Source organism: Pelophylax lessonae (assembly GCF_965119305.1).
Source record: "Pelophylax lessonae genome assembly, chromosome: 6".
Taxonomy (NCBI): domain Eukaryota; kingdom Metazoa; phylum Chordata; class Amphibia; order Anura; family Ranidae; genus Pelophylax; species Pelophylax lessonae.
Window position 1 is genome coordinate 189,597,812 of NC_138773.1, and position 27,438 is coordinate 189,625,249.

The window sequence follows — 27,438 nt, forward strand, 5'->3', positions numbered from 1 at the left end:
AATGGATTCCATATGGAACTTCTGTACCCGCACAAAGCAGTTTAGTGTCTTGAGGTCCAGCATTGGAAACACCCTGCCTTCCTTCCTTGGAACTGTAAACAGGTTTGAGTAAAAACCTTGAAAACGTTCCGATGTTGGAACCGGGACAATCACCACTTGAAGTAACAAGTCTTGCCCTGCCCCAAAGAGATCCCCTAAGCCAGTGGTCCTCAACCCTGGTCCTCAGGGCCCACTAACAGGCCAGGTTTGCAAGATAACTGAAATACATCCCAGGTGATATAATTTGCTGCTCAGTGATTGCAGTACTCTAGTCTGCATCTCCCCAAGGAAATACTTAAAATCTGGCCTGTTAGTGGGCCCTGAGGACGGGAGTTGAGGACCACTGCCCTAAGCGATCTGGGGACAAGTGCAGGTTGGAAGGCAAGAACCTGTCCAGAGGAAATTATCGAAACTCGATCTTGTAGCCGGAGCGAATGATTTTGTGGACCCACTTGTCCTTTATCAGGGAGGTCCACAGATCCGGAAACCCATGAAGATGTCCCCCCCACCCCAGATACGGGTGAGGGTGTCCCTTCATGTGGAGGAAGCCTTGTCTGCAAGTGTGGCAGAACCCGCTCATGGCTTGCCGGACCAGCGAAGGCTCTGAAGGGCTTAGATCCCTTGTCTTGAGACCCTGAGAGACAAAAAGGCCTCTTGTGAGCCGAAAAGAAAGGCCTCCGTGACGGGACTCCTTACCCTTAGAACCCTGAGGAAGAAGAGTACTCTTTCCCTCTGTGAGGCCTTTGATGGTGTCATCCAAGGATGTTCCAAACAGGCGAACCCCCACAAATGGAAGATCGGATAAGGCCTTCTTAGAGGCCTGGTCCGCAGAACAGCATTTCAGCCACAGGGCCACCGCTGAGACAGACAGTCTAGAAATCAAGGGAGCCGCATCCAAAGAGGCGTCACAGACAAACTGTAGCCCTTGGACCAACTGATCCGCCAGCCTCTAGAGGGGGGGGGGGAGCTGTTCCCCCTCCAGGTCCCGACATAGAAGTTTTGCTTACTCTGTCATAGCTTGCGACACCAGGGCAATAGTAAATATCGGCCTAAGGGCTGAACCACCCACAGTGAACATGGCAGATCAAGGCCTCTGACCTCCTATCACCCGGATCTGAGAAGACCGGGGACTCTTCAACGGGGATTACAGTGGCTTTATTCAACCTGGAAACCAGGGAATCCACTACAGGAGGAACCGTTTTTTAAGGAGAGAATCCTCATAGAGGTACCGCATTGCAAAACGATTAGGGATTGCAAAGGTGTGTTTCAGGCACCCCCACTGTTTTGTGACAATATTGTCAAAGAAGGCAGGAAAGGGGAACACCTTCATCGCTTTGGAGGACCTGTGGGTACCAAAGGTGACCTACGCCTCCGATGCTGCGTTAGTCGCATCCCCCATCTTTAAGGTTTCCTGCAGTGATACATTTAGCGCATCCACTAGCGCCTTTTCATGCATGGCTAGAGGAGCAGAGGAATCATCCTTACTATCCGAGCACGCAGGGTGCGTGGACACAGACCCAGAAGGGTAACTCTCATCCGCAGCGGCCAAATCAGATTATTTTTGTCTTGCATTCCCTGGATGTGGTTCCGGCAATAAGGGTGTACCTGGCAGCTACGGAGTCTTTTAGAAAGACTCACTATTTGTCCTCATGGATGGATGGACCTCGCAAAGGGTTGGCTTCTGCTGTGACTATTTCCAGATGGATCGGACAGACTGTGGTTCAGGCTTATTCCATTAAGGGTCAGGTTCCTCCTTTCCCTGTTCCCACACTCTACTCAGGTGCTTAGTGCCTCCTGGCCCTTCCGTCATCAGGGGTCAGTGATGCAGGTTTTCAAGACGGCTACCTGGTCGTCTGTGCACACTTTCACAAAGTATTATAAGGTGGATGTGTTGGCATCTGCGGATGCTTCCTTCGGGCGCAAGGTTATGCAGGCTGCTATTAAGAGGACTTGGTCCTCTTTGAGGGTGTTTTAATTTTTTCAGGGGAGCTCCAGTTGTTTATGGTTGAGCTCCATGTTACCTGGTTGGCTATGTTTAGTCTTGGGAAGTATTTTTTTCTTGCTGTTCCCACCCCTCATTTTAAATAAACACTGCTTTGGGATGTTCCATGTAGTTAAGAAGATGAGGAGCTTTGTCTGTCAATGAATGAAAGAGAAAATGGGATTTTTGACTTACCGTAAAATCCATTTCTCTGGTGTTCATTGATGGACACAGCACCCACCCTTCTATGGAGTTTGGTTTTTTTCTTCTGACACTGCTTGTAACAAAACTGAGTACCTATAGCAGAGAGTGGGAGTATACACCCTGGGACTGCCCTATAGGCGTATTCAAGTTTTTTCATGCCTAGTGTTCTACTCCCGTAGGGGGCAGCATATCCCACGTAGTCAAGAAGATGAGGAGCTGTGTCCGTCAATGAACATCAGAGAAATAGATTTTAAGGTAAGTCAAAATCCCATTTTTCCAGCACTGCCTTGCTAGTGAGGGCAAGACATATTGCTGGTCTTAATAACAAGGGAGTAAATCCACTGTAACAGGTAAGTGGTTGCTTAGCGATTCTGTCACATACAGTGCCTTGCAAAAGTATTCGGCCCCCTTGAACTTTGCGACCTTTTGCCACATTTCAGGCTTCAAACATAAAGATATAAAACTGTAATTTTTTGTGAAGAATCAACAACAAGTGGGACACAGTCATGAAGTGGAACAAAATTTATTGGATATTTAAAACTTTGTTAACAAATAAAAAACTGAAAAATTGGGCGTGCAAAATTATTCAGCCCCTTTACTTTCAGTGCAGCAAACTCTCTCCAGAAGTTCAGTGAGGATCTCTGAATGATCCAATGTTGACCTAAATGACTAATGATGATAAATAGAATCCACCTGTGTGTAATCAAGTCTCCATATAAATGCACCTGCACTGTGATAGTCTCAGAGGTTCGTTTAAAGCGCAGAGAGCATCGTGAAGAACAAGGAACACACCAGGCAGGTCCGAGATACTGTTGTGGAGAAGTTTAAAGCCGGATTTGGATACAAAAAGATTTCCCAAGCTTTAAACATCCCAAGGAGCACTGTGCAAGCGATAATATTGAAATGGAAGGAGTATCAGACCACTGCAAATCTACGAAGACCTGGCCGTCCCTCTAAACTTTCCGCTCATACAAGGAGAAGACTGATCAGAGATGCAGCCAAGAGGCCCATGATCACTCTGGATGAACTGCAGAGATCTACAGCTGAGGTGGGATACTCTGTCCATAGGACAACAATCAGTCGTATACTGCACAAATCTGGCCTTTATGAAAGAGTGGCAAGAAGAAAGCCATTTCTTAAAGATATTCATAAAAAGTGTGGTTTAAAGTTTGCCACAAGCCACCTGGGAGACACACCAAACATGTGGAAGAAGGTGCTCTGGTCAGATGAAACCAAAATCAAACTTTTTGGCAAAAATGCAAAACGTTATGTTTGGCGTAAAAGCAACACAGCTCATCACCCTGAACACACCATCCCCACTGTCAAACATGGTGGTGGCAGCATCATGGTTTGGGCCTGCTTTTCTTCAGCAGGGACAGGGAAGATGGTTTAAATTGATGGGAAGATGGATGGAGCCAAATACAGGACCATTTTGGAAGAAAACCTGATGGAGTCTGCAAAAGACCTGAGACTTGGACGGAGATTTGTCTTCCAACAAGACAATGATCCAAAACATAAAGCAAAATCTACAATGGAATGGTTCACAAATAAACATATCCAGGTGTTAGAATGGGCAAGTCAAAGTCCAGACCTGAATCCAATCGAGAATCTGTGGAAAGAACTGAAAACTGCTGTACACAAACGCTCTCCATCCAACCTCACTGAGCTCGAACTGTTTTGCAAGGATGAATGGGCAAAAATTTCAGTCTCTCAATGTGCAAAACTGATAGAGACATACCCCAAGTGACTTACAGCTGAATAATTTTGCACGCCCAATTTTTCAGTTTTTTATTTGTTAAAAAAGTTTGAAATATCAAATAAATTTGATTCCACTTCATGATTGTGTCCCACTTGTTGTTGATTCTTCACAAAAAAATACAGTTTTATATCTTTATGTTTGAAGCCTGAAATGTGGCAAAAGGTCTCAAAGTTCAAGGGGGCCGAATACATTCGCAAGGCACTGTACTTACCAAAATTTCCCTGCTGGCTCCTAGAATGCAGTTATTCCTTCCCACAGTCCACCTTAGGCCCACCCAGTGACAGTGCATGTGCCCTAACTCAAATAAGGGTGACACTGTGATCTTGAGAAATTGCCTAGCATCATCGGAACTGAGGTGAGACTGTCCATGCAAACTTGGGACCAAAAGCATCTATGCTGTCACCAGCAACAGGTGTGACTTCAGATTTTTTTTTTAGTTACTCTGACAGTGAAAGGCCTTTCCATAGGAATGAATATAGATTGTTTCAAGCATGCATGGAAGAGTGTGACCAGGAAATATCTGTGGAGAGGATGTTTAGAAAGACCTCATGTACACTATATATAATTAAAGTGAAATTTAGGGGTGTCTAGCTTTTTTTTTTTTCTTTCTCTAAAAGCCCTTGCATTTTAGCCTATGTGCCCATACACATGTAGGTGTTCAGAGGCAGAAAAAACCCCCACAGCCAGTGCTTCCATGAGCAGTAGCGTTTTGGCAGAAAACCGTTTGAGCATTAATTTAAGTGGCCAAAAACAATTATTATTCTGGCCAATGAAATGAATTGACACACAAGCATTTGATGCACCTAAACGTGTTACACACATTTTACAACTGTCAAGCATTTTTTTTTCTGCTATCACGCTGCTGCCATGAGGAAAGGAATCTAGGACAGTTAGCAAAATGACCAATGTACAATGAGGCCTTAGTGAGGGGGCAGGGGAACTTGCTGAGGGCAAAGCGCCAACATTTAACCACTTGATGTCCGCACTATAGCCGAAAGACAGCTACAGCATAGACTTCAATTGCTGGGAGGGCGTACATGGATATCCTCCCATTCTCACGCCTCCCGCGCTGCATGCCCCCCACTCGGCTGATCACAGAGCAGGGTAAAGGGCTAATCACAGTGGGCCCTTTACCACGTGATCAGCTGTCAGACAATGACAGCTGATCACGGAAGTAAACAGAAGCCGGTTACCGGCTTTTTTTTTCTTCACGCTGTCAGCGTTAAGAAAAGAAGAATGCAGTTAACCGGCTTCTGTTATAGGGACATCAGTCCCCTAAGTGACCACCAGTGCTGCTAATCAGTGCCCAGCAGTGCCATCTATCAGTGCCTATCAGTACTGCTAATCAGTGCCCACCAGTGTCACCCATCAGTGCCACCTATCAGTGCCCATTAGTGCCACCCATCAGTGCCGTCTTATCAGTGCCCACCAGTGCCGCCTCATCAGTGCCGCCTCATCAGTGCCCATCATTGTAGCCTATCAGTGCCCATCAGTGCCACCTCATCAATGCCCATCAGTGAAGGAAAAAAAGTACCTGTTTGCAAAAGTTTATAACAAAATAAGAAAAACGTTTTGTTTTCAAAATTGTTGGTCTTTTGTTTGTTTAGCAAAAAATAAAAAACCTAGTAGTGACTAAATACCATCAAAAGAAAGCTCTATTTGTGTGAAAAAAAATTATACAAATTTAATTTGGGTACAATGTTGCATGACCGCGCAATTGTCATTCAAATAGTGGGAGAGCTGAAAGCTGAAAATTGGCCTGGTCAGGAATGGGGGTATTGTGACTAGTAAGCAAGTGGTTAAAGGATAACAGTACTAAAACTTTGCATATCCTTTAAATAGGGAGCAGTTGTAAACTGACTGCCTTATTTCCAATGAGGTAAATGTTAGGAAAAAGATATGTGTAAGATAAGCAGACAAACTATTTTTGAACATTTTTAAGATGTAATAAATATAAGGCATTGCATCTTCTTTTTGAATCTTACAGGTCAATGCTATATGATATTTCACAAGAGTTAGAGTCTGCAGATGTGAAGAAAGTGAAGTTTCACATATACCCTGAAAAAGCCAAATTAAAGAAAACAGTAAGAGACTTTTATTGAAAAAATTATAAATTAAACATTAACAACAACAACAACAACAACAGTAGACCGTATACCTAAACCCTGGTGGGCGGGGGGGAAATACATCAGGGTGTGTGGTTTGGTGGAGATCAGTAGGCTGAGGACGGTCGCTCCTTATCGTTTATTCACTTGGGCTTGTCGGGAGTAGCAGTGATCCTTTCTACATTTACTAGCCTTCTGGATTGGTATCAGGACAAGCCTGCACCTCATGCCCTGGGACACAGGGATATGTTTTACTGCTGCTCTGAGTATCTCCAAAAGCAATATAACAGGTTGCAACATATACATTCATATTCCCTCGTAATCTATATGAACTTATCTGTGAACGATCAATATGAAAAGTACAATCCATGTGCACAACCAGTCAATAAAAAATTACAAACATCAATAAAAATCAAGTTCATATAAATTTGTGTTCACTCGTGTTCCATGAAAACGTATTCGTGACCAGTGTTGGATTTAAAATTCCAAGGAGAACTATTAATACAGAAAAGCGCACACTGGACTGCCACTAAGAATCCCCCAATAGGTGTATGCTCAACTTAAAACTAGGTCTTTATTACAAGGGCCAATGAAGCCTCAAAACAATCTGGAATCCGAGATGGCTGATACAGGTGTGTATCTGATGGATATGCAGGTATTTACAGCAGCTAACATGATATTCCACTTTAAACCAAAGCTCAAGGGGCTGCACTGTAAAGGGACACTGTAATCATTACAGTGCAGTCCCCTTTATATCACAGCCCCCTTTACATTACAGTGCAGTCCCCTTTACATTACAGCCCCCCTTTACAGAGCAGTCCCTGTTACATTATTGTAAAGCCCTACATGTTTCGTTGTTGCTATGTCATTAGGGACACAGGATTTATATTTCTCCTTGAAATTTTAAATCCAACACTGGTTACGGATAGGCTTGCATGGATCATGAGTAAATATGAACGTATATAAACTTGATTTTTATTGATGTTTTTTATAGCGATAACCCCTAGAGGGCCGCTGGATTTTGGGTCCCCCTTTTCCTTTACAGTCAGGGAACACGGATTTCCAACTCTTATTCAGAGATAAGGTAACAATCTATGGGCTTTTTTGATGTTTTATTGGGGAAAGAAACTTGGATAGTGTATAGCAGGATTTCTCAACTCCGGTCCTCAGGGCACACTAACAGGCCAGGTTTGCAAGAAAACTGAAATACATCACAGGTGATATAATTTGCTGCTCAGTGATTGCAGTTTTCTAGTCTGCATCTCCCCAAGGTAATACTTAAAATTTGGCCTGTTAGTGTGCCCTGAGGACCGGAGTTGAGAAACACTGGTGTATAGGGATTATGGGATGCCCAACTTGAACTAAAAATCAACAATGAGGACAACTTCCTTCTCTATGCACACCACAAAAATGCACATATCCTTGACTGCATTCCCTCTGGAACAGCAACAGTCTTTTTGGACTTAACAAATAAACCCCCCTTCTAGGAGCTCTGTGTCACCTGGGTGGAATTTTAGCAAAGTCCCAACTTGTAGAAGCTCTATGTCTCCTCTCTTGGAAATACCAGCCCATTTGGTTAAATGTCCCAGGACAAGGGCTTGGGTTTAGGTTGGTGGCAGTATCCCTGAGTGCTTTCCTGATATTGCATTGGGCAGCCAACTCCTGTCTAGGCCCTGGGGGTGTAAAGGTACTCACTCAGTCCATGGAAATTCTGCTGCTTCAGAAGTGACTACAGTTCAAACTTCCTGCTGGCCAGGGTGTCTTCTGAAAGAGACGGTAAGGTAGTGGAGATCCCTCTGTCCTTCTTCCTTCTTTCCTTAGCTCCAAGCCTGGAGGCAGAGCCCCCCTCAGCCCTGGGGTCCCCTCCCAGGCTACACGACACATCTTTCTCACTCCATCTTCCCCCTGACTCCTCTGCTGGCCAGGCCCCACAATATTTATGGGCTTATCCTGCCACTCTGCCAGGCCTCCTGCCTGGGGAATGACCATATTCTCATAAATCAGTACCTCCTGACCTCCACTGACTAGCTCATAGAAACTTCTCCAAGTCTCTAGAGACAGGGGGAGGTACCAGAGGCCTGACCTGGAGAGTCCCCCAGCCTTACCTACAGTAACCTGACCCATTTACAGACTCACACAACTACAATGAGTCAAAAATACATTTTCCTACCCAAGACTGCACACTAGAGGGTGCTACGTTTTATTGATTGGTTGTGCACACCGATTATACTTTTTATATCGATCGTTTACACATAAGTTCACATGGTTTACAAGTGAATAAGATTTCATATGTTCTTTATTTGTTCATGGTTATTGATTGGTTCTGTCTGTTGATCACACTCCTTTACAACAATTGTCTTTTTATCAATTGTACTTTTATAAAAAAATTATTTGGAGGATTTGTACCTTTTTGGAAAAGGCCCAAGCAAAAATGTAAATAATGCTGCCAACCCCTCCAACGCAAAAATGACAAACAAAACAAAGTTAAGCCACACTCCATTTATAACAATTTGTATGAGCTATTATAATAAAATATTTTTTTTAAGTGAAATATTTATTAGTTTGTGACACTAATCTAAAGATTAACATCTATAGCTTCCAGCATATTAGAGGTTCCGTTAAGGGACTGAATCATTCTCCTGTACAGAGACTATACAGATGCATTGATTAGACAATATTTTTCTTTATAGGAGGGAGAGTGATTTTGGCATTAGTTTTAGATTTTAGAAGGTTTGGATCGAACAATAGTCAGGAGCACAACTGAAACTAAAATTACCTACCATAAAATAAGACTAAAACAAGGCAGCTCAACTTACAAGAGACACTGCTGCTTGGACAGAGGTAGCAGCATATAACATCAGTGTGCTAAACTCCACCCTAGGAGTTTTGTCTAATAGGACGTCCTCAGCGGCCAGCGACACTGACTCCATAACTCCGTCATAAAACATAACATAGACCTGGGCCGCTTCATATGGCACTCACTGACTTCACTAACCTGGAGTGGTTAGCTCTAAAATCACCCTATCACCCAGGACCAAATGTTGCATTTTCCCATGGCTCTAGAATACATGACTACAGTGTCTTGAAAAAGTATTCACACCCCTTGAAATTTTCTACATTTTGTCATGTTACAACCAAAAACGTAAATTTATTTTATTGGCATTTTATGTGATAGACTAACACAAAGTGGCACTAATTTGTGAAGTGGAAGGAAAATGATAAATGGTTTTCAAACTTATTTACAAATAAATATCTGAAAAGTGTGGCATGTATTTGTATTCAGCCCTCTTTACTGTGATACCCCTAACTAAAACCAATTGGAACCAATTGCCTAAAGAAGTCACCTAATTATTAAATAGAGTCTTCCTGTGTGTAATTTAATCTCAATATAAGTACAGCTGTTCTGTGATACCCCCAGAGGTTTGTTAGAGAACCTTAGTGAACCAACAGCATCATGAAGGCAAAGGAACACATCAGACAGGTCAGGGAAAAAGTTGTGGAGAAGTTTAAAGCAGGGTTAGGTTTTAAGATATATCCCAAACTTTGAACATCTCGGGGAGCACTGTTCAATCCATGATCTGAAAATGGAAAGAGTATGGCAAAACTGCAAACCTACCAAGACATGGCCATCCACCTAAACTGACAGACCAGGCAAGGAGAGCATTAATCAGAGAAGCAGCCAAGAGGCCTATGGTAACTCTGGAGGAGCGTAGTGATGTCGCGAACCTAAAATTCGCCGTTCGCGAACGGCGAACGCGAACATCGGCAAATGTTCGCGAACCGGCGAACCGGGCGAACCGCCATAGACTTCAATAGGCAGGCGAATTTTAAAACACACAGGGACTCTTTCTGGCCACAATAGTGATGGAAAAGTTGTTTCAAGGGGACTAACACCTGGACTGTGGCATGCCGGAGAGGGATCACGCAAAAAAAAGTTCTTAAAAATTATAATTTTTTTATAGAGAGCCAATTATATGAAAAATTAAAAAAAAATAAAAATAAAAAATTTCTTTGGATTTAGCATCTGGGGGGTCTAAAAAGTGTACCTGTGAAGTTTCAGCTCTGTAGCATGTCCAGAACCCCTAAAAAACAGCATTTGTCTTAAATTTTCAGGAATATGGCTTCTCTGCGGCTGACTTTTTCTCTTGCAGGCATTTATCGGGCATTTTTTTAGGCAGGCATGTCATTTTTTGTATTTAGTGTCTGGGGGGTCTAAAAAGTGTACCTGTCAAGTTTCAGCTCTGTAGCATGTCCAGAACCCCTAAAAAGCAGCATTTTTCTTATATTTTCAGGAATATGGCTTCTCTGCGGCTGGCTTTTTCTCTTGCAGGCATTTAGCGGGCATTTTTTTAGGCAGGCATGTAATTTTTTGTATTTAGTGTCTGGGGGGTCTAAAAAGTGTACCTGTCAAGTTTCAGCTCTGTAGCATGTCCAGAACCCCTAAAAAACAGCATTTTTATTATATTTTCAGTAATACGGCTTCTCTGCGGCTGGCTTTTGCTCTTGCAGGCATTTAGCGGGCATTTTTTTAGGCAGGCATGTCATTTTTTGTATTTAGTGTCTGGGGGGTCTAAAAAGTGTACCTGTCAAGTTTCAGCTCTGTAGCATGTCAAGAACCCCTAAAAAACAGCATTTTTCTTATATTTTCAGGAATACGGCTTCTCTGCGGCTGGCTTTTTCTCTTGCAGGCATATATATCAGTGGTGGGTGGGCAGTGGCACAGTACACTCTCTGTGGACCTGACAGCAGTCACTGGCACCCAGGCAACTGCAATTTAAAAAATATATATATATTTTTTTACTTTGCAAGCTGCTGTGCCACTTTATATATCAGTGGTGGGTGGGCAGTGGCACAGTACACTCTCTGTGGACCTGACAGCAGTCACTGGCACCCAGGCAACTGCAATTTAAAAAATATATATATATTTTTTTACTTTGCAAGCTGCTGTGCCACTTTATATATCAGTGGTGGGTGGGCAGTGGCACAGTACACTCTCTGTGGACCTGACAGCAGTCACTGGCACCCAGGCAACTGCAATTTAAAAAAATATATATTTTTTTTTACTTTGCAAGCTGCTGTGCCACCTTATATATCAGTGGTGGGTGGGCAGTGGCACAGTACACTCTCTGTGGACCTGACAGCAGTCACTGGCACCCAGGCAACTGCAATTTTAAAAAATATATATTTTATTTTACTTTGCAAGCTGCTGTGCCACCTTATATATCAGTGGTGGGTGGGCAGTGGCACAGTACACTCTCTGTGGACCTGACAGCAGTCACTGGCACCCAGGCAACTGCAATTTTAAAAAAATATATTTTATTTTACTTTGCAAGCTGCTGTGCCACCTTATATATCAGTGGTGGGTGGGCAGTGGCACAGTACACTCTCTGTGGACCTGACAGCAGTCACTGGCACCCAGGCAACTGCAATTAAAAAAAATATATATTTTTTTTTACTTTGCAAGCTGCTGTGCCACCTTATATATCAGTGGTGGGTGGGCACACAGTGGCACTGCAGTGGGCACAGTACACTCTGTGGACCTGACAGTAACTGGCAGCCCAGGCAACTGCAATATTAAAAAATATTTTTTTTTTTTTCAATTTATTGCAACAAGATGCTGTGCCACCGTATATATATCAGTGGTAGGCAGTGCACTGCAGTGGGTACAGTGCACTCTGTGGACCTGACACAGCACTCACTGCAATTATGACAGAGGAAAAAAAAAATATTTTTTAAAATGCAAGGTACTGTGCCTGTGCCACCCGAAATGAGTGTGGTGTGCACACAGTACAGTCTGTGGTAGGTCTGTGGCCTCTCACACCCAGCGGGCAGGCAACTGCAGTGTACAATAGATATATATAGATATATATATAAAGAAAAAACTCTATTACCTTACCAGCCCTTAAAAGGGCTTTTGGGGACACTATATATATATATATATATGTATATATATATAAATAAAAAAAATCCTCAATTACCAGCCCTTAAAAGGGCTTTTGGGGACACTAGATAGATAAAGATATATATATATATAAGAAGAAACAACTCAATTACCAGCCCTTAAAAGGGCTTTTGGGGACGCTAGGTATATATATATATATATATATATATATATATATATATATATATAAAAAAAAAAAACACAAATACCAGCCCTTAGAAGGGCTTTTTGGGGTGCTGATATTACAGCAGTAGTGGACCAAGAACACTGCAAGACCAGGAACACTGACTAACTGTCCCTAGCTTAACAGCAGCAGCAGCAGCAGCAGCAGCAGCAGCAGCAGCTCTCCCTACTCTCACTACACACACTGCTTCAGAATGATCTAAGATGGATGCTGCCCTTGCTTATTTATAGGAGGTGGGAGGGTGTGGGAGGGAGGTATGCTGATTGGCTGGAAATGTGTCTGCTGACTGTAAAGTTCAGGGTCAAAGTTTGCCTCAATGATGTCTTATGGGGGGCGGACCGAACATCGCATATGTTCGCCGGCAGCGGCGAACGCGAACATGCTAAGTTCGCCGGGAACTGTTCGCCGGCGAACAGTTCTATACATCTCTACTGCAGAGATCCACAGCTCAGTTGGGAGAATCTGTCCACAGGACAACTATTAGTCATGAACTTCACAAATCTGGCTTTTCTGGAAGAGTGGCAAGAAGAAAGCCATTGTTGAAAGAAAGCCATAAGAAGTTTTATTTTCAGTTTGAAAAAAGCATGTAGAGGACACAGCAAACATGTGGAAGATGGTGCTGTGGTCAGATGAGACCAAAATTTTACTTTTTGGCCTAAAAGCAAAACGCTATGTGTGGCAGAAAACGAACACTGCACATCCCACTGAACACACCATCCTTACTGTAAAATATGACGGTCGCAGCATCATGTTGTAGGGATGGTTTCTTTAGCAGGGACAGGGAAGCTGGTCAGAGTTAATGGGAAGATGGATGGAGCCAAATACAGGGCAATCTTAGAAGAAAACCTGTTAGAGTCTGCAAAAGACTTGAGACTGGGTCGGAGGTTCACCTTCCAGCAGGTCAATGACCCTAACCATACAGCCATAGCTACAATGGAATGATTTAGATCAAAGCATATTCATGTTTTAGAATGGTCCAGTCAAAGTCCAGACCTAATCCCAATTGAGAATCTGTGGCAAAACTTGAAAAATTGCTGTTCACAGATGCTCTCCATCCAATCTGGCAGAGCTTGAGCTATTATGCAAAGAAGAATGGGCAAAAATGTCACTCTCTAGATGTGCAAAGCTGGCAAAGACTTGCAGTTGTAATTGCAACAAAAAGGTGGTTCTACAAAGTATTGACTCAGGGGTGCTGAATACAAATGCAGGCCACACTTTTCACATATTTATTTGTAAAACAGTTTGAAAACCATTTATAATTTTCCTTCCACTTCACAATTACTGTATGTATGGGTCACAAAAATACACTTTTATACTGTGTAATCAGTTTTACTTTTGTGTCAATGTGCCCAAACAGAGATTTTGCAGACGTGATGATGTAATCTGTAAAAGTTTCCCAATATGCTGTGAAGATCCATTCACTCCCCCTCTAACCCTGACTCTTATGGACATCACTCCCATTTGAATAAAAGGTTGAACGTCCTTACCTCCTTACTCACTGACATGAGTGGCATTTTACAGCTGGTTTAAAGGACCAGATTTTAGATTTCGTTCATGGGAGAAGTTGGCAGGTTTTTATTTAAGAATAAAATCCATTGGGTTGTGAATATTTAGCCCTGCCAAATTGATTACAGGACTGGATTTGGTGGATTGCAGACAAACACTTGAATTTTATAGATATTTTAAGTTTCCAGCATTTTGTTTTATACTGTATCTTCCTGCATACCTTAAATTAGAGCATCATTTGCAATCTAAAGTAAAAAAATTGTATACTTAAAACTCATATCTATATTTAAAATAATTTGGTCCTTTTTTATGTTTTTATTGCTAAGGTATATATGTTGGATGTGCTTACTGAAATGGAAAGAGATGTATTTTTGAGTGAAAGTAACTTGGAAAAATTAAAAGGAACTTTAGCTGTAATTGGCCGCGAAGACCTCCGTCAGAGAATTCAATCATATGAAAATCGAGGTATCTGTAATTCATTTAAAATTTCTCAGTGCAGCTAAACTTATTTAACCACTTTACCACCGGAGGATTTTGCTGTCTTACGTCCAGGCCACTTTTTGCGATTCGGCGCTGTGCGAATTTAACTGACAATTGCGCGGTTGTGCGACGCCATACCCAAACAAAATTTACGTCCTTTTTTTCCCACAAACACAGCTTTCTTTTGGTGGTATTTGATCACCAGTGCGCTTTTTACTTTTTGTGCTATAAACAAAAAAAAGAGCGTTTATTTTGAAAAAATAACATTATTTTTAACATTTTTTTATATGAAATTCCCCCCAAAAAAATGTAAAAATCAAATTTTTTTAAAATAATTGCCCAATTTGTTTTCTGCTACCTATGTTTGGTAAAAAAAAAATCACGATAAGCGTATTTTGATTGGTTTGCGCAAAAGTTATTGCGTTTACTAACTAAGCGAAAGATTTCTGTCATTTTTGGTGTTTTTTTTTTAACGCGTAATGGCGGTGATCTGCTTTTTTTTTTTTGCAGGACTGAGACATTGCGGCGGACAGATCGGACCCTTGACTGACATTTTTGACACTTTTGGGGATACCAGTGACATTACTGCAGTAATCAGTGCTATAAATATGCACTGTTACTGTAAAAATGACACTGGCAGTGAAGGGGTTAATTTTATTGGAGAGGGAGGGGTTAATGTATGCCTGGTGCTTACTGACGTGTGGGGGGGGAGGTGACTGAGTGACAGAAGGACAGATCGGATGTTCAGCTATGCTGAACACTCCGATCTGTCAGTCCCTGTCACTTAGGAGATCCGCCCTCTCTGTTTACACAAGCGGGCGGATCTCCTCACTCGATTCCCCGACGATCGGGGCAGAGCAGTGGGGATCGCCGCCGCTCCTCCCCTGGCCCGACTCCCGCTGTGAATGAAAACAGCGGGAGCGCCGCCTACAGGGGGAGGAGTCCAGCGACGTAGGTCTACGTCGCTGGACGGGAACAAGCCACTTTGCCACAGTACGCTCCATGTGAGCGGTCGGCAAGTGGTTAAAAGTATACATGTGTATACATGAAGTACAATCCCTTTTTTAAGTTTAAAAAAATTGTAAAAAAGGAGAAGTGGGGGAATAAAAAAGACAAAAACATACATACTGCTGCAGCACCAGTCTGCTGTCCCCCCACCAACTTTAAGCCAAAGAACTAAGCAATCTAATGACCACTGATTGCTCAGTTCTTGATCCCCTCTGAACATAGAACAGTGACTATTGGTCACCGATCTCTACTCTGCACTCACTTGAGCCCAGGGCTGAGGAGGGAGTGGGCCAATAAGGCATCTGGGTGGATCCCGGCATTAGTGTCCAGATCCTTCCAGAGCCGGGACCAAGGTCAGCCAAAACTCTGCTTTAGCCCTCTGCTAGCTGATTTTGGATCACAGGAGAATACTCCTGTGGCCCACAAGAGAAGTGTGGACAAAAAAGCTTTGGTCATACTACTCTTTTAAGGATTTCATATGTTGAATAACATCTATGACAAGGTATTGGAAAATGATCTGTAGGATATGTTTACAATCCAGTTTATGTATTCACAAAAGGCCAACAGCCTGCAGTCACATTTACAGAAATATTAGGCAACTATGTCTATTATGTTATTGTCTTAGCTAGCAGTAGGTAGTCCCATTCAACTGATGACTTAAAGGAGTTGTAAAGTCAGAAGGTTTTTTATCCTAATGCATTCTATGTTGGAGATACAACAGCTTTCAGCTTAGCAGATTAGTCTATTGCAGTTCATAAATAGGACACTAGATGTCGCTAATGCTTAGTGATATGCTATGCATTTTCTATGATGTGTATTTCCTGTACACTGCACTGTACTTGTTGGTTATCTCTCCCTGTTCTGTTGTTCTTATTACAATAAGAAGGTGACATGTTTGATTCCTGTGTTATGTTCCAATAAAGAAGCAAGTTCCTGTTTACTCCACAATGTCTGATCTGAATGGACTCCGCTGCACCCAGTGATCGCACTCTGCAACAGGTTATGGGCCCAGGATCCGGATAAAGTCTTATGACCAGGTGCGGCCCAGGCAGAACAAAGCCTTCAACGTGAGACAGTGGGCCTGATTCATAGTACGGCGAATTGGCGTTTCGGCGGGATTTTGCGAACCGGCGATTATTTAAGTCTGAAATTGGCATTCAAAGAACGGCGGGCGGAAAATAGCGCCTAGTGTGAGATTCATTAAGATGCAATATGGTCAGAGCGCGACTTAAAACCACGCCAGCTAAAAGCTCGACTAAAGTTTAGCCAAATTTTCCCCTGTACCCCCAAAAATCCCAAATCACTGTGGAAGGTGTGGAAGTCAATTTGGAGATGACTTGCGTTTAAAAAATGTCAAAAACTGACTTAGAAAGAGAGATATCTGCGAAAGTGTAGAAAGGTTAAACAGCTCCTCCAGCCTCGAGCTGCGAACGCGCGAATGTGCGCATGCGCAACGCCAAATAGGCTCAAAAAATTTCGCCAGCGCGGTTTTGGGTCAAATTTTTTTTGAATACCGCTTGGAAATCCGCTGTCTCGCCCATAGAAAATGGCAAAAACCGGCGGAATTGGAAAAACATGCACACTTCCAACAAGGGATCCCTTAGTAAACACCATCACATTCCATACACCTTTCCTGCTAACTCAGAAATCATAGCAGTCAAATCTACAGTGTTTATATAGAACCTCCACATTATCTGAAAAAACCCACAAAATATTACATTGGGGAATTGGTCTTCAGATAGAAAAAAAATAGATGTAAAACATATTTCAAAGAAAGATTATTAGCATTTCACACATATCAAGGAAATGTCAAAATTTTGACAATATTTTATGTGTTTCCAAAGAATTTTTTTATAAATATATTGCAAATACTACATTTTCTTCCATATGGGTATGGCCAAGTGTTACCATTTTACTACACATTTAACTGAAGGTATATATATATATATATCTCATACTTGGCTAATTAGCAAAGTATGCCCAACAAACAAATAGAGCTTTAGCTCACAATATTGCTACATATTGACTGGCATCTTTTGTATTTTGTTCATGTCTTTAGATTAAAAGTTTGCTGATACACATGCCTTTTTCAAACATGAACAAAATTAATGATGTCAACATTTGGAGAATTGGAGATATCCAAGTGTTGCCCATACAGAGGGCTCCTTCCGGATTCGAACTTACAAACCTACAGCAGGAAGGCAGACTCCCTAATCATTGTGCTATTTCTCAGTGAGCGTTGGGTGTTTTCCTCATGCCGTCAAAATGCTCACATGGGAACAGGGGCCATTGAACTGAATAGGATTGGATTTTTTGCCTGTTTTGGGAGTTGATCCTTGAGCTGGACAAATCCCCCTCAAACGCCCCCAAACGGGCTACGTTCACATGTAGGTGTTTGTGGTCTGTTTTTGGGGCTTTTTTAGGTGATTTCATATAACAATGCCTGCCCAAAAAAATGCATGTCAAAACGCCTGGGAAAACGCCAGCCAAAACGCACATAAGAACGCCTGATATAATTGCCACGCCAAATTTAGGGATGTTCATGAGTGATGAGTCAGATTGTTGGCTTACATATCTGTTCAATCGTCACAATCTCACTTCCCAAATCCCAAAAGGTGTGTTTCAATTGTTTCCCTAAATATATATTTCTCTCTCTCTCGCTCTCTCATGTAATTGTATATATATATGTATGTATTCCTGTATCTAAACATTCTAAATAATGACTAGCAAACTTGAAGAGAGAATTTTATCAATTCACATATACTATACACACCTACATACATACATACATGGATTTGGGCAGTTTAGGTCTCTCTCCTCCTCCTCATTTCTATTTCCCTTGTTTTGGCAACTGAGCATGCTCCAAAACACACACAGTTAATTTTTGGACTGGGCGTTACCATTCTGGGTGTGTGTTTGCTTGGATTATATATAGCTCACTCAGACATCAGGAAAGATTTGACCTACGAAGAGGTCCAAAATATTTGTGTGTCACATGCTTTATGGTTCACATTTGTGGCCCTTTGTTATTTATGGAGGTGAGATTTGGCTGTGTTGTGTGTTGACTCTCTGTAAGTATTTATTGCTGTTAACATAATTCTGTCAATCTGCACATGCATCTGTTGATTATGGGCTCTTTGTCGATGTATATGGTCTAAATGTTGTACAAAGGTTGTTTTTGTTTGAAAAATAGAAATCTGTGGCTTCAATGGGATACTGTGGAGACTGTGCCAAAAATATGTCATGTGAAATGTTTGAGCTGTGTATTTGTGTATTAAACAGCATGTTTACAATCTTTTTTACAAATGTCTTCATGTGTCTAAATAAAGTTTTCTGGTGTCCACAAATGTATGTATTTGTATTTCTTTTTCTAAGTTAAATATGCTTAATGGTTGTGTATGGTGACTATTCGCGAATTCGCGAATATACAAACCCGCATTCTCACATTTATACATGAAACCGGAAACGAAACTTTTGGTGCGTGCACACGTTTCCGGAAATTGTCCAGGCCCTCTCGCAATCATGGCTCCTGCGCTCTACACGTCCGAAATTGTGGCATTTGTGTGTAAGGTAAGGTCATAGAGTGTCATAGTCCTGGATCCCCTTAACATGCTCCCACATGGTTTCGGAGTAAGGCTATGTCAATGTGGCCAAAATTTACAATGGAGCTGGTGTATTTTCATGCATTGAGAAAAGAAAAAAGGGATTGCTTCACTTTAAGTACATTTTCAGTTTACATACATGCCCTGGTCCCATTGTGTACTTAAAGTGGGCTATGCCTGTATATAGATAGATTTGATTCGTTTCAACTTTTACACAAAATGAAACCCAATTATCTGTGACAGATTGCTCTGACGCTTTGGAATCTGTCTCGATAAAGACAAATGTATTGACCCTTTTCATATATGCAAGATTAGAAACATTATATTCCCTAAATGCATAATGCCAAAAATTATTGCCTTACATACATCCATACACACTGCAAGCTCGGCACCGTTTGTCTTGTCTGACACTCTTACCATCATAAGCTGGATCTGCACACAGCAGCTAATTGGTTCACCTGAGATGGAATCAGTGATCCCAAAAATCTGGAATGGTCATGTCTTCAAAGGATTGCCTTGAACAAATCACCTCTAAAAGAAACACATGAGTGTATAATCACTTTTCTTAATGGATCACATTCCCAACACACCCATCTCACACTGCCATATGATAATGAATGGGGGTGTCCATTGCAAGTTAAATACACCCCCAGATCACATTGCTTTGTTAATTTACAGATCTAACTGGAATTTGATGGCACTGCTGTGAACCACTATGCCATCAAATTCTGCTGGGGACCTTTAAAAAGGATTATGTGTGATTGTGTGGATAATTATGCCACCTTAAATTCGCATCTCCCACATACCATGTGCAACTCTTGCAGGAATTGCGAATCAAGGATAATTCAGCACAGCATAATGAACAGACACATTGAGGAGTGTAGGAGCACACCGTCAGATTCCCCGATCACACTATGGGGTTTTAACTCCTCCATAATTTTGCCACTTTGGAAACCAAGTGCTTACTTTATGTATACTTTTTAGACGGAACTCCAATTTCTAATAGGGTGATATCATTGCATGAGATTTCCCCTCACTTCCTGTCTTAGTGTCACCAAGACAGGAAGTGAGGGGAATATCACTGTGGGGAAATAGCTTGCAATTGTTGCCTTATAATGTCCATAGTATATATAAAAGGAAAGAATTGCTGGCTATATCCCCACGGGAGATTCCCTCATTTCCTGTCGTGGTGACACCAAGACAGGAAGTGAGGGGAAATCTCATGCAATGATATAACACTGTTACATGTTCTAGTTATGTAGCAAACTTAAGAATATACAAAGCAAACCTTTTTTTTTCCATTTTGGCAAAATCATGGATTAATTACAAAACTATCTTTGTTTGTCCCGTGGCTTGCAGGAAAAACATTTTGCCTTGATTCCACCATCAACACAGACAGGGGAAACCCTCCTGCGGAGCCATTGTGTTCACCCGGTGCTGCCCCTGCCAGGAAAACACAGTGATTATTGCTAGTGGCTACAAGAGATGCTAGCGATAAGTGTGTGTAAAATCTGACAGACTGGTTGTACGTTGTCCTCCAGGTGATCGAGCAATCCACTTGGGTACCTTCAGCCTGGCCATACATAGTTTAAATCTGCATCTCAAATGAAGCAATCCCATTTACATATAACACTCCATAAAGGAGAATTGAGGGGCTTATCAGGTCTGCGTCAAAAATTAACAGCCACACTCAATCAGACAGCTCATGTTAAAAGGGACCTGAAAAGCAATCTGCATGGCTTGCTTTTCCAAGCATTGGCTAGTTTAGTGAGCCTGGACTAATAACAGTCACTGTAATGCTACCCATACTGCTGTCCTTTTAACATGGTGACAAAAGTTGATACCTATGCTACATGTGTGTAAAGTTACTTGCACCCTGCTAAATGGACAGCAATAAGGTTGTAAATACAGTGACTGCCTGTCCCCCCCTGATGGTGGCCCTGGTTGTGTCATGAAAGGCCAATTGAGAAAATGGCTATATCATGTAGAGGAAATCACCAGTGTGGGGCAACCTATGTCATGGAGGTAGATTTGGACATCGATGTATATGTATCACCAGAAATTGAATTCTTTGTTCTACAATATCTCAAAGACGACCATTTTGGACATACTTGGACTCAAACATACACTGCTCTTTCCACAGCTCCTCCTCCTCTGGGGGTATGATAGCATTAATATGCATCTTCACCAAAAGCACAAGATGATGTGTCGTGTCCGGATGAGGCTGCAGCGGAGATTTCAGTTCCAGGCTGATATGGTGGATCTGCAGCGGGCCTGGAGTGATGCCAAAAGGCGCTCACCCAGGCTCCTGCTAAAGGATGTGGAGCAAATCTCCGGTAAGTAAAAATATACATTACATGTGACCAGATAGGTTACAATTTTTTGGGTAGGTGGACATGTGTTTAGCTATGCAACAACACTAATACCAACACACCCCCCCCCTCCCTCTCGCTCCTACCTTTCCTACCTCCATCAAGTGTCTCTTCACAACCTTTAATACTACTATGTACATTCGTATTTTTTATGTTTCTTTTTTTTCTTCTGCTTCTAGCCAAAGCGGACGGCCGGCACCCTCTTGTGCTTTTGGTGAAGAAGGGGAGGAGGAGGACGGCCACACTCCAATATGCCTTACGAGGCAGCGAGCCATTTGAGCAGCTGAAAATTGTGGATCGTAAGTAGAAAATAAAAATGGTAGAAATTTCAAATCTCTAATCACATTTTACAGAGCCCCCTTTACATCGGAGTCTCCAGACTTACTACACTGTAAGAGGGAAGTGTGAAGACTCTGATGTAAGGAGAGTTCTGGGAACCATTATTTGAGGGGGGAAGCTGTGGACTCTGGTGTAAAAGGGAACTCTGTGGTCCCCAAAACTCCCCCATAAATCTGAGCTTACAGAGACCCTCTTACACTTCCCTTCCTCAGTCCACCACAGTCAAGGGCACAACAAGTCCCACTGCAGAAGGCTACCTGCTTGGACTTGTAATGCTCTCTGTAGGGGAATGAGGAAATACTGCCTGCTATGCTAAGACTTGTAGTGCCCTCTGTTAGGGACTAAGGATTCCTCAGTCCTCAACATTCTAGGGCACTATAAGTCTCAGCATAGTGGGCTGTCATACCTCAGTCCCTCACAGCTCGGGTCAAAAACAACACAGTTAAACATCTAAAGGACAACTCCAAACAAAACTACCAATAATGGACAGAGTCCATATGCTCTATAATGTCAAATACCCGCTACCACTCACCTTCCACCTCCGGTGCTGTCATTGTGTAGGGCAAAGGGCTCCATCTACACCATGTTTGGCTTTCATGTCAGATAGGCAGGACTTGCTCAGCTCCACTCTCTTCCTTGGCAATTGACTCTGGCGTCATTGTGGATCTTTCCTCCTCTAGAAAACCCCCAGGGGCCCTCTCCTTGTCCCCCAGCCACCCAGGGCCTTCTTCTCCTCCTCCTCCACCAACCATTTTCAGACTCTTCCAAATTCCCTGGGGCTACTCAACCCCTTTGCATAGTGGACACAACAAATCTATGACCAGCCTGCAAAATATCAAGTCTGGGCCTGGTTACCTGTATGTTCCGGGTCCAGGGCGGAGCTCTCCTCCCAGAGCAACAACTGATGATAGCAGAGTGAGTTGACCGGCCAGTCACTTCCTACTGGTGCAGGTACACACCTACCGATTCCTCCACATCTTAGGATAACATGATCAGACGGCCAATCCCCAGGCAGAGAAGGAGGAGTAAGTGTCAGCGGACAACAGACACCTGGCAGACGCAGTGAAGGGACTGCAGCACACTGCTGCAACTTTTTGATCCGAGGATTGAAAGCAATCTTTTATTTGGGAGATTTCCCTGACTGCGCCCTTCGAAATGTTGGTGCTCCGCCACTGGCCGCAAGGCCCCTGTAGGTGCGAGGCCTTAGGCGCCCGCTTAATTTGCATGGTGCCCTCCTGTTTTAAAACATGGTCAATGCATCTCATTGGTGTAAGTGTACTTCTATGTTCTGAATTGTAGGGGCATTGAGTATGGTGCTAGCATGATGAGAGGTTACTGCCTATTTGTGTCCATAAATAATATATAATGTTTTTCTTTTATTTTAGAAACCAGTGATCAGGATGTGGAGGCTCAGCCTTCTCAGGCCCACTGTAAGTAATGTGGATGTGCTGGTGTGTTGTGTATTAGGTCGAACTTGGAGGAATGATTGTTTGTTTTGTTTTCTTTTGTGGTTGATGTAACTTCAGCAAGAGAGGAGCCTCAGGCAGGGCCAAGTCGCCTGGATCCGGGCCAGGAAGACATTGTTGCCCAAGAAGAGGCCAATTGGTCTGAACCGGATGAGGACCTGGGCTCTCCTCAAATGGGAAGTAAGTATTCTACATGTGTTTGTGTGTTCAATGTGTCCTGGGAAATCTAAGGGCTGTAATATCTATATTTTGCCATTGGGGTTATGTAGCAGCTGACATTGAGGATGTTAGTTGTGGAGGACTGGGGAAGAGGGGCCGCTGCTTACCCAGTCCAAAGTAACTACTACCTTCAATGTTTCCCAACTACTTTCTGTGTGCCTTTATCAAATAGCTTTGGTTCAAGGATTGTATTTGTGTCTTTGTGTTTCTAGGAGATACGACGCCATCCCCCCATGAAGGGACACCATCCCCCCATGTAGGGTCTCCCCCATCCTCCCCCACTCCAGGCTCCCCTGAACTAGTCTGTAAGTACCTAAAATTAGATTCTCACATGAATTGTGTGTGCTAGGATGATGTGTATCTAGGATAATCTAAGTTGGAGTCTAAGCAAGTGTAGTTTTGCTATATGTGACAGGAAGGTTGGTCATGAAACACTCTTGCTTAACCTTCATGTTTGAAAGGTGGTTTTGGGGAGCTTTACAGGACATGTTATCTTTTGTAAGTTATCTCAAGCCACCCTATTCTAAATTGGTGTTAGTTTCTCTACATTGGAAATGGTGTGCTTTGTACTTGTAAATATTTTGTGGACATTGTAATTTAATCATGTCCTGATTTAGTCAACACTGAAAATGTGTGTTTGACAATCTTTCATAAATACTCTTCCTCGGTAATGTACCACATTCCAGTTCACAATTTGTGTTCTTTTTGTGCAGTTTCTCCAGAGCCAGCCACGCCATCCACTTCAGGGGCCCAAAAAAAACCTGATGATGGTAAGTTGTGTGCTTTTCCAGTAATGTGTCTACTTAGTAAGTGGAGAAATGCTAACTGTGTATGTCCCCGCTCAGGCTTCAAGTTGTTCTAAAGGCAGCAGGTTCTTTATGTGAATGCATTCTATGCATTAGTATTCCAAGTGATAGGTGTGCATATTCCCCCTAAGACTTACTGGGACCATTTTTTACGGTCCAAATTTTTGCACTAATACTTGTCTGGAACAGACTCCCCCTCCTCCTTAACTGAGGTGACAGCATGCCAATATTGCCTCCTGATGCTGTCACTCCTAATCATTGAGACCATTGGAAGGGAGGGGGGCAAGGCTGGCTCACAGCCTAGTGCCTGAACAGGCACAGGGTGCTTGGCTTCATCTCATGTGCCTCCATAGCAAGCTGCCTGCTGTGGGGTCAAACAACAGGAGGGAGGTGCCTAGAGGTGTGTACAGGGGCCATGTAAAAAGGAGGATTGTTATTTCTCTTGTCCCCAAAAACCTAGAGAGTGTAAGTCTAACCTGATTAGTTTTCCGCAGCCCTCCCAAAATGATATGTTTCCAACACTTAGAACAGGCAGGGCTGAGGCACAAAAAACATCCGAAAAACACAATCAGCACCAAAGCAGGGAGTACGTATCCTTAACGCTACAAGCTTCACCCAGTAGAATGACGCTTGCACTGTACAAATCTGCATCACCACCATATCAAAGTCTAAATCTAACTGTCAGGGAAATGTGGAGGGGTAATGAGTGGGTGTTAGAGCGTTTTCATGACTGCGTAACCTACAGTTAGCGTGATTCGATTTTTAGATACATTTTTTATTTTCTCTTAACACAGCTGGGATGGCGGAAAAACATAAAGGGGAGCAGACATATCTCCTCCGGCCAGAACTGGCCCTCCGAATTCCAAAGGGTAAGTCTCTACTATGTGTCAGGTTCAATCTATAGACAGTAAGAGGGAGAGAGAACGCTACACAAACTCCAATGGTGATAGAGATAAATGTGTGCACATGTATCGTGTTGACCAATTGAACCCAAAACACCTTACATTCTTCTAAATGATTGCTTGTGTTGACATGAAGAAAAGCCTTTTACTTAGCTTTGGTGGAACTGCTACTAACATTCCAAGCCATCTTATGTAACCTTTTGACCAATTTGCTGTGAAAGTTTGAGTTCAAGGTTTACAACAGCAATTTAGCATATTTGCTTCAGAGTGTTGATAAAAGCCAAACAATAGACTCCTAAGCATATTTGTTGAGGCACATTAATTACAATCGTTGTTTGGATCATTTTGGCTAAAACTAATTGTTATGTCTTTTTCTACCCAGGGCACACCCACCTCACCTATGAGGACCTTTTGGAGTATGTGACATGGTGTATTGACCGAATTCTAGTTTTAGAAAACATTTCGGGGGTTGCTCCAGACCCAAAGGAGCCATTTGTGAGGAATGTCACCCCGTTAAAAAGATCATAGTTTTTTTTCATTGGTTTTGTTATTGTACCCAGCAATGTGACATTTCTCCCTTAAAAAAAAAAATTATAATTAAAAAAAAAAAATTAAAAACCCTTTTTTTTGGGACCCAAAAAAAAAAAAAAAAAAAAGCCTTGTTTTTGGCAACCAAAAAAAATATAAAAATTTAAAAAAAACCCTTTTTTTGGGACCAAAAAAAAAATAAAAAAAAAAAAGCCTTGTTTTTGGCAACCAAAAAAAATATAAAAATTAAAAAAAACCCCTTTTTTTGGGACCCAAAAAAAAATAAAAAAAAAAAGCCTTGTTTTTGGCAACAAAAAAAAATATAAAAATTAAAAAAAACCCTTTTTTTGGGACCCAAAAAAAAAAAAAAAAAAAAAAAAGCCTTGTTTTTGGCAACCAAAAAAAATATAAAAATTAAAAAAAACCCTTTTTTTGGGACCCAAAAAAATATAAAAATAAAAAAAGCCTTGTTTTTGGTAACAAACAAAACCAAAAATGTTTACAAAAAAGCCTTGTTGTTTTTGGTAACAAACAAAACCAAAAATGTTTACAAAAAAGCCTTGTTGTTTTTGGTAACAAACTAAACCAAAAATGTTTACAAAAAAGCCTTGTTGTTTTTGGTAACAAACAAAACCAAAAATGTTTACAAAAAAGCCTTGTTGTTTTTGGTAACAAACAAAACCAAAAATGTTTACAAAAAAGACTTGTTGTTTTTGGTAACAAACAAATCCAAAAATGTTTACAAAAAAGCCTTGTTGTTTTTGGCAACGGAAAAAAACAAAAATGTTTACAAAAAAGACTTGTTTTAGTGAAAACCTCAAAAAAATTTTTAAAACACATAAAATATGTTGCCTTGTTGTTTTTGGTAACAAACTAAACCAAAAATGTTTACAAAAAAGCCTTGTTGTTTTTGGTAACAAACTAAACCAAAAATGTTTACAAAAAAGCCTTGTTGTTTTTGGTAACAAACAAAACCAAAAATGTTTACAAAAAAGCCTTGTTGTTTTTGGTAACAAACTAAACCAAAAATGTTTACAAAAAAGCCTTGTTGTTTTTGGTAACAAACTAAACCAAAAATGTTTACAAAAAAGCCTTGTTGTTTTTGGTAACAAACAAAACCAAAAATGTTTACAAAAAAGCCTTGTTTTTGGTAACAAACTAAACCAAAAATGTTTACAAAAAAGCCTTGTTGTTTTTGGTAACAAACAAAACCAAAAATGTTTACAAAAAAGCCTTGTTGTTTTTGGTAACAAACAAAACCAAAAATGTTTACAAAAAAGACTTGTTGTTTTTGGTAACAAACAAAACCAAAAATGTTTACAAAAAAGCCTTGTTGTTTTTGGCAACGGAAAAAAACAAAAATGTTTACAAAAAAGACTTGTTTTAGTGAAAACCTCAAAAAATTTTTTAAAACACATAAAATATGTTTATCTAAATAAAATTAAAGTATGTTGCTCTTTGCAACACAAATGTTACATTGGCAATTTAGTTCATTCTATTATATATTGTAATATATTTTTTGTACGCTACAGTTGGTAGACACCCACATGTGTTATTAAAACATTTATTTTATTACCCAAGTTTTCTTTTTGGTGTACACATCTAATGTCTTTTGTGTTGTATTTGTTTAGTCGAGTGGTGTGGTCTGTAATTGTTAGTATGTTGGCTTTGGTTTATGTTAGCCTTGAGACTTGTTTTGAAGCTACATTTGAAGGGAGACCTTTTCTTGGGTCGTTATGTGAACATTGGGTTATCTAAATTTACATGAAATCATATGTTTGGAGATCGAGAAGCACGTGTGTATAAATGCCTACATTAACCAGGGCCATTACTTGGCCACCAACACTCCTAAAAAACCAAAGAGCAAACACAAACTAATCATTTTGCATAAAATTTTATTTCATCCCCAAAAAAAGCACTATAATAAATCATATTGTGCCACCCTCAAATTAAACAAAAAAATGGCCCAACAAATTGGCCAATGTAACAATCATTAA

General features: G+C 41.5%; 1 protein-coding gene across 1 annotated transcript in view; it reads left to right on the forward strand.

Annotated features, from left to right (window-relative positions):
- LOC309558694 (caspase-8-like) overlaps nt 1-27,438 on the forward strand; it is a 156,328-nt gene that overhangs the window by 35,638 nt on the left and 93,252 nt on the right. Inside the window, exons 3-4 of the mRNA XM_082261752.1 lie at nt 5,971-6,067; nt 14,046-14,184. Coding sequence (XP_082117878.1) covers nt 5,971-6,067; nt 14,046-14,184 — 236 coding nt within the window. The remainder of the gene's footprint in view (nt 1-5,970; nt 6,068-14,045; nt 14,185-27,438) is intronic.